Genomic DNA, 14,642 nt, shown 5'->3' with positions numbered 1-14,642 from the left:
CTAACTAAATCTATTCCATACAAAGTTAGACTCTCTCAAGACATGGGCAGATACATATATATATATATATATATATATATATATATATATATATATATATATATATATATATTTACTCCAAAAAGAAAGCCAGAAGTTTTAGGTGTAGTTTTTCCCTTTTGTCTGACCATTTTCCATCTGCTGCGCCTGGCCTCGTTTATTTTGCTAATACTGGTGTTCTGGGCCTGGTGTTATGCTCTTTGTGGACACTCATTGCTCTCACTGTACATGGTTTCCATTTTACAAAAGAGGACTGGAGTCTCAGAAAGGTTAAGCAACATGCTGGAAGTCACACTGCATGGAAGTCAGGATTTGAGCCCTGTCAAGCTGCCCACCTCCCCCCCAAACTTCTAGTCCATCCCCAACATGTCATGTCTCATTTGGAGGGTTACACCTGAAGAAGGAGAAAATCTAGCATGCCAAGAGGTGTGGCTGCTGTTTAGGGGGTCTCTACCCATTAACAGCTAAGGTGGTTTCCTGAACACAGCTCTCTCAAGTAGGGTCCTGTACAAGAAAGGGGGTTCCCTTGACTCTAAAGCTAGAGCCCTGAGGCTTTTTTCCTGGATTTCTCCAGAGCAACCACTGTGGAAGCCTGTTCCCCACCCATGTCTCCAGTGGGCCACTGGTCAGAATTCACTTAGGTTTCCAGAGGTCACTGCAGGCTGCTGGCTGCAGATCACCAGGCTGTGTTGCCCAGTCTGCCATTAGCCCAGCAGCTGTGAGGCCCACAGATGTGACAAAACACCTGTCACCTATCTATTAAACTCCAAGCACTATTAAGCTTAGAGATAGAGCTTGGGTCTTCAAAGCTCTTTCAATGTTAATGCGTTTCCTCACTCGTTGTGACTCTGCTAGCATTTGCTTTGGTCTCTATTAAAGGCCTACAGCTATTCTTGTCCATGGTGGTTCTTGTTGTTCTTGTTTGATTTGTTTGTTTGCTCGTTGTTTCATTCCTTCCCTACTGGGTCCTTGTTTAATATAACATTCTGTACCCCCAAAAGGCTTTACTTTGGGTAGGGAAATCTGACAAAAGCAACATTTTTAAATAAAAAGTTTTTCAATTTATGGCACTCACAGCCTCTGACTAACCTGTGAAAACAAATGTTTTCTCCTGAGCTCACCGTGATTTCAGAAATCCCTCAAATTAACAATAGATGTTTGAGGTTTAGCACCTTAGACAATACTTACTTTGTGCCAGAAATGATTCTGAGAGCTTTGTGTGGATCAACTCATTGACTCCTCGTAACAGCCCTATGACACTTGCAATTAAGTAATGTCCCCGCTAGACAGACAAGGCAACTGAGGCACAGAAAGCTGGTGCATTCAGCAGGCATCTAAGCTGAGACCTGAGGCAAGGCAGCCAGATCCTCTGCTCTCATGCATTATCTCATATCCCCCCGTGGCATGTGTTTAGTACCTGCTGGATGCAGCCAGCATTCAGCCAGGGCTCCTGATGCACTAGCTACTCTGTTTCTATGGGTCCAATCCACTCAGGATTTCTCAACATGTTTCTCTTACCAGATGAGAACTTGCAAACTCCCCTCAGGAGCCCATTTCCCAGCTTCATTATTCTAAGGGCCACCCAGTCTAAGTCCCTATGAATCTGCTACTGAGCTGAATAGACACCAATCATCTTTCATGGTTGGAGTTGTGGGTTGGAGGGTGACTTTATTTGAGTCACTCTGGTCTTTCATAATTTACACAAGAAAGACCTTCTGAATTCTAAAAATATTGGTTGCCCATTTTACAGATGAGGAAACTACTAGAGTCAAGACCACATAGTCTCTTCCTGGTTAGGGTAACAGAGCCAGCTCAGCTGAGTCAGAGAGGGTCGTTCATCTTTAAAGCCAGTCTCCAGCCATTCTCTAAATTTTTACAACCACCTAGCCCCTGTACAGTGTGTAGGGATTATATATACATGCAGAGATTTTTCAGGGCTGTCCATCAACTGCAGTATAGCGGTCTTGCAGTGAACTTGTAACAGTGGCCACACCCCCTTGGCATGACCTCAGGCAGATGGTAGAGGAAAGACAGAAACTTGAGGCATGGCTTTCCTTGACCTGGTCTTTCTGGAGGGTCAGCTGATCCGGTACGAAGGGCAGAGAAGCACTCCTGCAGTTCTTTGTATTTTTCTGTGTAATTGTTCCCCAATAAACACCCATTTATCATTTATCTTGGGTCTAGTGAAATAATTACAAAATCGCCTTCACTACAGAGCACTGAAGTGAACTTGAATAGCCTCCTTAGTCCGGGCTGAAGATGCTCAGAGTACAGGGCCGTCAGTGTGATCCACACTCCTGGAAAGGGACAGACACAAAAGTAACTTCTTTCTGTGGTTGGTTTCTATTGGCTTAGAAACTCTTGAGCCAGGAAGATGGTAAGGTGTGTGTTTTTTGTATTTCCTGCTGTGGTTGAATCCATTTGAGGTCATCACAAATGGCATTTATGCAACCACGTTCTGGCCATGTGTTCTCTCCTCGTGGTGACAGGAAAACTGATGTACCAATAGAGAAATTAACTTGCTACTCCGGGGCAACTGACCTCGGCTTTTCCTTTTTCCCTGGTTGCAAAAGAAAGCACCTTCAGAAGGATGGGTGGAGAGCTAGTTCACTCTTGGGACGAAATCCCCTCTCAATTTAGACCTGCAAGCTGAGCCTGCTGGTTCATGCCTATAATTCCAGCACTTGGGAGGCTGACACAGGTGTACTGCCATGAGTCGTGGCTAGCCTGGGCTTATATACAGTGTGAGTTCCTTGACAACCTGGGCTACAAAAAAAGACCCTGTCTCAAGAAAGGAGGAAGACAGAGGAGAGGAGGGGAGGAAGGAAAGGAGAAGGAATGAAGATGAAGGAAGGAAAAGTAAAGAAAGGAAGAAAAAGTTTTTTGTGAGGTGTTTCGTTTTGTTTAACTGAACTTCTATTACTTAAGTGCTAAGGAGTTGAAAATTTCAACATCAGCAACCCAAAGACTGTAACCATTTTGTGTCAAAGTCACAAGGCAAAGGTGTGACTTGTCATGATCTTCTACCCTTCCATCCCTAAGAGAAGGAGCCACTCCAGTGTCAGGGGCTGTCTTTGTTTTCTGCTGAGCTATTGTACTTATTTTGGGTTTGGGACTGTTTTTGTCCCAAGTGTCAGAGTATAATGGACTTGTTTCTGTCTAGAAAGAGTAATGAAAGTCATCAAAAAAAATTAAGCGTGGTTCCAAATTAACATGGCCACCCCCTACCCTCCTGTCCTTTTAAGATGCAGTTACATGGGGGATGGAACCTCATGTCTCCTTCTTAGACCCTGGATCTTCTTATATTTGACCAGTTGAGATTAATAATAGAATTTCTAAAAATATATATATATATATCACTGTGCCAGGGTCTCAGCTAGCCTGGGGTATGAATTTAGAGCTTTTATTTTTTGTTGTTTAAATCCTCAATGTTTTAGGTGTCACTTAAAAAGAATGCATTTAATCTTAATTTTGAAACAACAAAAATTCTGTCATATAATTAAATATAAATGTACAGTCAAGTAATGTATACAAATGTCATTGACTTGATGTCTATTCCTGTGTTCTAGTGCCTTGGTCATTGAAAAACAGCAGCATAGACAGTGGCGAAGCAGAAGTTGGTCGGCGGGTGACACAGGAAGTCCCACCAGGGGTGTTTTGGAGGTCACAGATTCACATCAGTCAGCCCCAGTTCTTAAAGTTCAACATCTCCCTGGGGAAGGATGCCCTCTTTGGTGTCTACATACGGAGAGGACTGCCACCGTCTCATGCACAGGTACGGCCACACTTGTTGGAACCAAGTGGGTAATGTATGCAGGTGCATTGCTTCATACCTACTAAAATGCCTGGATAGTAAAGCACAGACAAGAACAAGTATTGACAAAGATTGGAAGAAACTGGAGCCCTTGTATATCCCTCGTGTGAATCAAAATAGTTCAGCCACTACAGTGTAAAGGTAGCCAGTTACTAAGAAAGACAACTGTACACTTGCCATAGGACAGAACTTTCTTGGATAGATAGATAGATAGATAGATAGATAGATAGATAGATAGATAGATAGATATGCTCAAAAAGAAGAGAAAGCATTTTGAAGAACACTAATGTCCACTATAACATTATTCATAACCAACAAGTAAAAAGCAACATGAGTGTCCAAATGATGGATGACTGGATAAACAAAATGTGACAAGGCTATACAATGGAATATTACTCAGACACAAAAAGGAATAGAGTGTTGTGATTTGATACAGCATGCATGGGTACGCTAAGCTAAATGAAGAAAGTCAGATATAAAAGGCCTTGTGCTGTACAATTTTATTTATAAACTTTCTGGACTAGGCAAACCTATAGATGGAGAAGGTAGGTAGGCAGTTGCCAGGAAATAGGAACTAAATTCTTTTTTAATATTCTGACCACAGCCTCCCCTCCCTCCTTTCCTCCCACTTCCCTTCCCCTCCTCCCAGACACCCCCTTCTAATCCATCCCTTCTCTGTAATTGCTGAGAGAATGGCAGGCCTCCCATAGGCTTCAGCAAAGCAAGGCGTATCAAGCTGCCATAAGACCAAGCACCTCTCCCTGTATTCAATTTGGGCAAGGCAATCCAGCCTGAGGAATAAGTTCCCAAGATTCCCACCTGTAGACCAAGCTACACAACTGTCACATAATACCTACTAAAATGCCTGGTCCCATGCAGGCTCCCAGGTTGTTGGATCAGACTCTGTGAGTCCCCATGAGCCAGCTAGTGGTTTCTGTGGGTTTTCCCTTGATGTTCCTGACCCTTACAATCCCTCCTTCCTATCCTCAGCAGGACTACCCAATGTTTGGCCTTGGGTCTCTGAATCTGCCTCTACCAGTCACTAGATGAAGGCTTTCTGATCTGATCCCAGAGCCAGTTCAGGCTCTGCATCCACTGCCTCCAGGAATCTTAACTGGGACCATCCTTGTAAACTCATGGACATTTTCTTCACATCAGGCTTCTACCCGACTCCATAAAGCTACCCTTTCCAGTTACCTCTCTCAGTACTGTCCCCCTCCACCTACTTCCTAACCCAATCCCTCCAGTTCCCATGCCCACTCACCCTCAGTCCAACAGGAGATCTCTATTTTCCCTTCCCAGAGAAATCCATGCATTCCCCCTTGGGCCCTCTTTGTTACCTAGCCTCTCTGGGTCTGTGAATTATAGCATGGTTATCCTTTGCAGTTAATATTCACCTATGCATGGGTAAACACCATGCTTGTCTTTCTGAGTCCAGGTTACCTCACTCAGGATGGATTCTTCTAGTGGGGACTGATTTCTAACAGGAACACAATTTCTTCCAGGAGTGGTAGGACGACTCTGAAGTTGCTTGAGGTTGTGACATAACAGTGAATGAACTAAAACACTGAGATTTTTTTAAAGTTAAATTTATGTTACATGAATTATTGTTTTTAAAGATGTGACACCCTACTAATGTCTGGCCTACTCTCATTGGCATAGGAGTTAATTGTGGGGTACCTTAAATTGAAAAGTCATTTCATTAAAGTCACACTAGGTAATGGACCATTGTATATGGGAAGAGTGATGTATGGAACTGGTATCCAGTGACGTTTCTCTGTGGTACCCTGAACTGCGCTCCTTGGGAAATCCTTGGCAATGTAAAGGGGAGATTATTGCCAGAGTTAGGAATAAGGAAAGTAGACCTTATTATGGAACTCATATTTATCACCCTGTGTCTTCCTGGTATATATTTCATTATGCATACCATTTGGATTGAATTAACACCTACCTCGCTTGAATTTCTTTTCCAACAAAAATTATATTTTCTGAGAAAAGCCAACTTTTCCCTGCCTCATTTGCCCTCAAATCTAGCAAAAATATAAAATACCTTAGGAAGCACACTGTGGAGGGAAAGCACCCAGATGTCCAGTCAAAGCTGGCTTTGAAATGTGTTGGAAAGATATTCATTTAGAAAATCCTCGAAGAAGAAATTAAGCTTTTAAAATCATTGGCAAACAAGAAGCAGCCAGGCCACCATATCCTTGTCTGTAGCTCAGAGCAGACATTGCTAATCAATGACAGCACTTTTCCTCACTGAGCCCAGCACACAAATACCTCCCCAAATACTCTCAAGGCAGCCACTACCAATCGACCAGTGTTGGCTCTCGAGATGAAACTTATTTGCAATCCCATCTTTACAGCCTGCAATGATCGATGTAAGGACTCTAAGGGAGATTTGGTGGTTTTTTGAGCAGGGAGGGCTGTGTAGGTTTTTATTACCATACACACTGCATGCTATTGGGACCAATATGTAAAGTGGTAATCAATGAGTCCTCCATCCATCCATCCAGGAAAAATATTTATTGGGCTAGGCATGGATTATCCAGAGATGAGTGAACACTGTCCCTGACCAAGCAGAAAGCAGCTCTCCAAAGAGACCCTCATCCAGAGAAAGAGGAATTCAGCTGAGAGGGGTCCCCGAGGCAGCTCCAGAGCTTCTGACCAGGCAGCAGAATGCTACTCTGGGAAGTTATGCAGACGGTTAGGTGGTCTGCTTGACCTTCGGGCTCCACTGGTTCTGCTGGAGCAGTAATGAAGGATTTACAGTTGTGAAATCTGCTTGTTGGCATGATTTGAAAATGGATGAATATGCCTCTGGGCACCGCTGAGCAACAACTTTCCTCTCAGCTAGTCGGCTGCAAGGAGCCGACTAAGGAAAATGTTGTCTCCTTCAACGTTGTTCCCCAGCTCTGTTGTTCCCCTTTGCCTTGCATGCTTTGGATACCAGAGTCTGGGAAAGTTGTGATTACAGCAAGTCAGTATGACAGCCCTGCAACTGAGTGATAGCAGACAGCAGCTACAGACACACTCCACTCAGTTTCCCTGCTGTTCTGACATTCAGGACTCCAGCCCTCAATGACAATGTCTTTTCTTCTTTTGTGGCTACACCACACTGTCCATCTCCTGCCAAGCTCATGATTGTTCTAGCGATCGTCCTCTCAAAATAGCTCCACTCCAGGGACAGCCCCAGCATACATTTCAAGGGAAGGGAAATGAATAGCAAGGAGCTGATATGAGCTGGGATTTCAGTCCAACTGCCAATGTAGGGACAGGGTGTGTTTCGGGGGTCAGGTATAGCACAGTATAGATGCCGAGAAATGCACAAGACAGGTACACTATCAGGACATTGCTTTAAAAGGAGGAAGAAGGGAGGGGAATACTCCATGCACACCCTTACACTCACTCCCTGTCATTACATGCATTCATGTCCATTTGATGAGCTACATTTCCTGGAGGAGACAGTGCTGAGCTCTTTGCAGGGATAGGTGACTAACATACGTCTCAAGCTATTATAGAATTTCTCATTTCTATTGGCATATCCTATCAAGGAACGTAAGTTCTATGGGGATTGGCAGTCTAGCCAAGGTGACTCATTTGAGCTGCAGAAAGAGAAAGAAAGGGAGGGGAAAGGGGTTGAAATTCCATTGACTATGTTGCATGAAATGGCTATGTTTAAATTTTATAGAGGATCTTGCTCTGACCAAGAGACTACAAGCTTAGTACCCTTGTCCAAGGATATTAAATACAGATGAGAATCCTTTTAAAAAAAAACTACTTAAATTTCCCAAGATTCAGAGTCAGTCCCAGCTGACTTTTTGCAGAAGATACAGAAGCAACATGGTACAGGCAAGGAAGTTCTGCAGTTAGACAAAGAGCTTCTTGGATAGAGGCATGCCACAACATCACCACATGGCCGGGAATAGATTCCTTGATTCATTTTAGCTTTACCTTCTCTCTTAACTGTGTCACCTGACCCACAACATTGTAGTGGTTATATCACAATAGACGGAACAACAAAGGGAAAATGTGGAAAGCCTTGGTAAACTAAAGCCCAAAAGAAAAATAGTATATATTTCATTGTCCTTTAGCATTGGAAACTGAGATAGGAAAGCATTCAACTTGCATGTGAAAAGCCCTGGGTTCAATCCCCAGTATAGTCACCTCCAAAAGTTGTGTGTGTGTGTGTGTGTGTGTGTGTGTGTGTGTGTGTGTGTGTGTGTGTGTGTGTGTGTGATAAAACCACTAATGCAGACAAGCAATTATACAAATACAGCGTTTGAAAATAAAATTAATTTCCTCATTACTTTCTTCTTCCTGAAGAAGAAACTATGTTTTCATTGCTGAAAATTTCAAGAAACAAAAAAAAAAGAAGAAAGTAAAAATACTCATAATTTGAAGTAGTCCCCTCTGGCTAAATGCTTATATATGTTTGTTCTAGCAAAGCATATCCATGGCAGTTTAAAAAAAAAAAAAAAAGCCTGACAGTCCAGTGGCTTAAAATAGCAAATGCTGTTTCTTGCCTAGTCTGGTGATCAGTGATTCTCCAACAGGGGAGATTATGACCTGCCCTGACTCCCACCATAGAGAGACATTGGCAATGCTTGGACATGCTTGTGGTCATCACAGCTCAGAGAAGATTGCTACACATCCTTGGGTGGAGGCCAAAGCTACTGCTGAAACCCACCTCCCTGGCACTTCCTTTGATTGCTCAGAGCGCAGCTCCCCTCAAAGGAGTTATCTAACTGCAGACATCAGCACCAAGGTTCTGACCCCTGCTTCATGTGTTCATCTCAGTTAACAAAGACTGTTTGCTGTCACCTTCTGATTCAAGGACACAGACCTACAAAGCCTCTGTGACCAGGTGCACAGCCAGCTCCCCATGGCAAGGAAAGGGGAGAGGGGAAAGCACACCAGTGCCTGAAGAATCCTCTGACACATGAAACCTAAGCACCTTCTCTTACTGCCTATAACAAGTCACACCCTAGCTTCAGAGGGGCAGTCAATAGTCCCAGAAAAAGAGGGCCAGAAATATGATTGAAAAGCCATAGTGACATCTACTCACAATGCAGTGATAGTCCCAATGGCTGGTCTGTGTATACTCCTACAAATATACCGTTACGGATCACATTTACCATGTTAGATTCTACTGAGTGTACACCATGCCTACACATGGCAGCACTGTGTAGGTGACTAATTCATTGATTTGCACTCCTCCAAAAATTAGTTCTTACCATTTCACAAGCATTATCAGTTAGAAAGGATGCTTCTTTGGGCTTTAAATGCAGCAATTTTTGACAACCTACATTGCATTTTTTTTTTAGACAAAGTGAAGAAAACAAGTCAGTCTTAACCTACCAACTCAAAATCTTATGGGGATGGTGTGTGTACAGCCAAAGTTGGCTGGATCATGCCAAATATTTGAAATCCTACAAACTGTGTCAGATTTGCTGAACCCTAGTTCTAGAAATAAAACAGATCAGGCTGAGGAAGAAAAATAATCATGTGACCAGTCTTCAGGGCTATGCATCAGAAGAAATCTCAGATCAGAGTCTGTAGCTGCAAGTCCGGATCTTGGGTGGTTAAGGCAGCGAGCAAGTTTGCTTGACAGTTCATCACTGATTGCTGCTGATATGTCAAGCCAAGGAAAACCCTTTGCGAGAACAAGTCAATAATCGGCAAATTAGGTACATGATTAACCTGAGACAACAAGATGCAGTTACCGCTTGGGAGCCCTGCCGAGACTTCACCTTCTCCACAATCCTGTTTAGCAAATATTAAAAATGCCTACTTCATCACTCAGACTGATGGAGCCAGGAGCCCAGTGACTTCCAGCAGCAACTTAAACGTGTGTTCAGAGGCTTGATTGCCAGGAGGCACTAGGCATGGAGCAGTAGCGGTAAGATGGAAATGGAGCCTGCAGCTCCTCATTTATGCTGAGATGCTTCTGTGGCAGAAACAAAACAGTCCACGGGTTACACACATGAGCCAATAGAAGAGAACTGCTCAAGAGGCCACAAACTGCCTCATGATCATGCCAAATAAATGCAAATATGACAGATTGGGCATGTATGAATTTAGATCAAAGGAGTGAGCTTAGCAAACATTCCTTTTTGTCCTCATCCACAGAATCCTCCTAATGACATTTTGAAAAGCAAATTTGTGAGTGGCAACTAGTGATGTTAGCTTTTCCTGCCTCCAGCCCATCCTCATCTGTCTCAGAGCCTTGTTGGGAAAAAGACTCCCTTTTTTCCTTATTCCCTACTTTCTTGCCCTGCTAAGTAGGCTTGGCCATAGTTTCAAGCCGAGGTGGGACACTAGGTACTAGGGCAGCTGATTATCTTAACAGTCTGGCTGTATCATCTTGCTATTACTGGTCTGCTCTTAGTGGGCCAAGGTCCCAATCAGCTGAGCTCTCCTGGGTCTGTCCCTTGAGTGCAGCAGGCTGGAAGTAATACCAGGGCTTGCAGTCAGCCTTCTACACATTGCCAGACACTTTGCAGAAGCCCCCAAGAAGACGTTTATATCCATTGTGAGGTAGGCATGTTTTCACAGTCATGTATGTTAGAAAGAGCTTGTGAAATCCATTGCATTTTTCCCCGAAGGTCTGAAAGTGCTTTTGGAAAGGACTTCCTCAAGACACCCCCAGTGGTGAACTGGTACCATCCTAATTGCCACCAGAGTCTGGGATACTCTGCCATGGTTAGATTGACAGTAGGAGAGCTGGTGTGGGGGCAATTCGCAGCAAACCCTGTCCTTACTTAGCTTTCTTTTCTTTGTGAGGTAGTTTGAATGTAATTAGCCCCCATAATCCCATAATCTCACAGGGAGTGGCATTATTTGAAGGCGTGGCTTTGTTGGAATGGAAATGGCCTTGTTGGAAGAAGTGTGTCACTGTGGGGGCGGGCTTTGAGGTTTCAGATACTCAGGATAGCACCCAGTGTATCAGTCTACTTCCTGTTGCTTGCAAGATGTAAGACACTCAGCTATTTCTCCAGCACCATGCCTGCCTGCATGTGGCCCTGCCATGATGGATTGAACTTCTGAAGTAACAATTAAATGGTTCCTTTATAATAGTTGCCATGTCCATGGTGTCTCTTCACAGAATTAGAAACCCTAACTAAGGCACTGTGATAAAACACCATGACCAAAAGTAGCTTGTATAGGAAGGGGTTAGTTTGGCTTCACATCTTGATTATAGTCTATCAAGAAGAGAAGTCCGAACAGCAAAAACTGAAGCTGGGGCTAAGGAAGATCTCTGCTTTGCTCCCCATAATTCGCTCATCCAACACTTTTCTAGCCCCAAAGCCAACATCCCAGGGGTAGCACTGCCTCCAAGAAGCTAGCCTTCTTGCATCAATCATTAATCAAGAAATGCTCTATAGATTGGTTTGCAGGCAATCTAACAGAGTCATTCTCTAAACTGAGGTTCCTCGTCCTAGACAACTCTAGGAAGTTTGTGTTAAGTTGACACACATAAACACACAAATAAAGGATACACTGCATGTTTTTCAAACCATATTGCTGTGTTTCATGGGACTTGCAAAGACAGAGAAGGCTAAGAGGAGTGGGTCAGAGGGTACTGCTGTGTCTCATAATTAGTCCAGGAAGAATCCTGAAGGGTCTGGAAGTCAGGGATTTGCCAATTTTCTAAGCAAAATACCTTTATCTTCTAATAAAATCTTACAAAGAACCCCAGATATAAAACATGAAAGTATCAGTTTTATTTGCATATAGTTTATGATTCTGAATCCACACATATTACTGTAATAATAATGTCTGGTATTCGTGTTCATCTATATGCACAGTCATCCTCAGTATCTGTGGGGACTGATCCCACAGCATCCGAGGATGCTCAATTCCCTTCTTTATAATGGCATAGTATTTGTGTGAAATTTATTTACATTCCTTCATCCACTTTAAAGCCTCTCTAGATGGCTTACATTCTCCAACCCAGTGCCAATGCTGGCTGAACAATTTTTATGCCATATTGCTTAGGCAACACCAGCAAGGGGAAATGTCCTTGCTTAGTACAGATGTAATTTTTCATAAATATTTTTGACAGCTGTTGGTTTAATCCATGAATATAAACCTGTGAATTCAGAAGAATGTATCTCTCATAGAAATAAACTCACGAGGGCTCCTTCTAAGAACAATATAGGAGAACAGAGCTGGAAATTGGCTTTTTGAAGTACATATTTTATGTATACTAGACTATTATATACCATATCTAATACACACATACACAGAGAGAGATTAAAAACAAAAATGTTAGTAGCTTAAGGTTTACTCACTTGAACTGGTGGGAAATGGGTATTTGTTAGTATATTCTTTATAGCCTCTTAATTTTTGTGATCTCTCTTTAAGAAAAGTGGCTTTGTGACACAGTTGGGTCTACTTTCAGTGAATCAAGCCTGAGTAGGATTCTGGTGGTGCCTGAAATCTCAGTCAACCTCAAGATGCAATTGATTTATATACTTTGTTTTCTTTGCACACTTTTGACAACAAAAAAATCATAATGAATATACTTACGTGGCTGTGAATAGAAGCAGGGCTTTCTTTAATCATTTCCCTTACGGGCTGTGGATGCTCTTCAATTAAATTGATCCACGGGCTTGAAAGTGAAGTGAGGGGAAATAATTATTTCAAGGTTAAATCATTTAAAATGTCTAACAACTTCTCACAGCCTTCACCTTAGTTATAAAATGAGATGAGTTTCATTCAAGCTTTAAACTCTGTAGTTTTTGGTTTGCTTTGTTTTTTAATCTCACTGGGCTTGGTAGCAAATGCTTAGAATCCTAGAATTTGGGAGGCTGAGGCAGGAGGACCATGAGTTCAAGGCCAATTGCACTCTATTGCAAGATGCTGTTGAGAAACAGAGAGAGGGGGGAGGGAGAACTTGTTCACTCTGGGCCATGCAGGGTGTCCATTTGGAATTCCACTCCTGGTTTTACATCCTGACATGAGCAGATGCCTCTGCTCTCCCTGCATTTGCTTGAACAAGGGCCTCCAGTGTGGCTGTGTATGAATTTATCCAAGCAGACACACATCAGCCTGGATCAGAGGCAGCCTCGTGCACATCTTTAAATCTTTAAGTGACAGTTAAAGTTCAAATCTGTGTTCAAAGATGTTAAGACTTTGTTCTGAACGCTCACAAAAATTAAGGGCCTCGCAAATGACCACTGAAGTCCTTCTAGGTAAAGACGCTTTTATTTTTTTTAACATTTATCTGATCCCATAAAAATGTTCCATACACATACCCCCTTGAGCAGGCGCGCGCGCACGCGCGCGCGCGCGCGCACACACACACACACACACTTTGCACTAGTAACTGCCCTCTGATGATAATCATGGCTGGTGTTATTATTGAGGACTTCAGTGTCCCTCAGACTAATTGCTTCATATGAATTAACTTAGTTTATCTCTGCAACAGCTCTATTAGTAGCACTCCCATTTGACAGATGGAAGCACAGGTGTAGTGTGGGGTCACAGAGTTGCTTTATGTTAGACACGAAGGTCAGACACCTTCCTCTCTGGTACTCTGTCATTCCCAGGAGCATCTCCAGGATGTAAGCCTGATTGTTACAGAGCAAAATTACAACTCCTGTCAAAACTAGGAATTTCATTAAGTCGATAAAGGCAGTGCCAGAGACCTCAAGTGGGCCCAGTGCTTAAGGATCTAGCTTGAAAAGCAGCCACACATTAAGACAAGGGAAATCAGCAAATTTGTCATTGGCCCTACAAGGAGCACAATTAAGAAAACATAAAAAGAGGTCCTGGGGAAACTGGATGGAAGCATCCACTTTTGTTACAAAACTGTCCTTTTTGTTGTGTTGGGCCAGGCAGCTGAAAATCCGGCATGCTGTTTTGTGTATTTCGTCTACTCTAAGATGCATGTCATGCCCATCTCTTGACATCTCTGAAAACAGGATGTGTTTGCTGGTCCATGAGGCTGAGAGAGAATGAAATATTTTCTCTGTGCGTGCGCTAGCGTGTGCATGTGTGAACTGAGTATTCATTCAAACCACCCCTAGATATTTGCAAATATATCCAAATATTCATAACTATGAGACCAAATATATATTTTTAATTAGAGTTTCCTTTCACAAGGTAAAATCCTAATTACACATTTTCTTATTTATTAAATGCATTTGCTTCAAGTGGCCTCTTACTCATTCCAAATATCTTCAGACAACTAGATGCTACTATTTAAATCAAGTCAGTGTGGGGCTGAGTTGTAGTTTTTAAGATGTTTAAATATATATTTTTAAAATAGTGTCTAAATAAGCATCCTATGGGATACTTGTGCAGCTGTTCTAGATACAGAGAATGGGAATGTTCAGTACAGTACAGTTACAACTTCTAGCACTTCCAGGCTGTATGGCCTTGAGCAATTCATTGGCATCTCTGTGCTTAAGGATCTGTAAAAATGTGTGCTTACAGCAATGTTGTGAGATAATGGTGAGAAAGTCTTGAATTGTGCTGGCACAGGAATGGAAGTAAGCCATTATCAAGAGTTTCAAAACTTCTGTCACTCAAGGCCCCTAACAAACCACATAGATTCCACTTGCCTCGTTGTATGATAGTGCTTTTCTTATTGTGGTGCTGGTAGGAAAAATATAAAATATTAGCATTGTTTAGTGTGCTCTAGTATTCATTCCTCTTTTCTGTTCACACATTTTAATCATAGTCTTGAGAATGTGGGATCAAAGACTGGAGATATGGCTCAGCAGTTAAGAGCACTGACTGCCCTTGCAGAGGACCTGAGTTTAGTTCCCAGCAACCACAT

The 14,642-nt window shown here is 42.7% G+C and overlaps 1 protein-coding gene across 2 annotated transcripts in view; it reads left to right on the top strand.

Annotated features, from left to right (window-relative positions):
* LOC113836627 (teneurin-2) overlaps window positions 1-14,642 on the top strand; it is a 934,552-nt gene that overhangs the window by 735,327 nt on the left and 184,583 nt on the right. For both annotated transcript variants that reach the window (XM_035448193.1, XM_035448194.1), the window contains one exon: window positions 3,609-3,814. In XM_035448193.1, the coding sequence (XP_035304084.1) occupies window positions 3,609-3,814 (206 nt within the window). The remainder of the gene's footprint in view (window positions 1-3,608; window positions 3,815-14,642) is intronic.

Source organism: Cricetulus griseus, chromosome 7, assembly GCF_003668045.3.
Source record: "Cricetulus griseus strain 17A/GY chromosome 7, alternate assembly CriGri-PICRH-1.0, whole genome shotgun sequence".
Lineage (NCBI taxonomy): Eukaryota > Metazoa > Chordata > Mammalia > Rodentia > Cricetidae > Cricetulus > Cricetulus griseus.
Note: the sequence above shows the minus strand (reverse complement) of the source record. Positions and strands in the feature narration are given on the sequence as shown.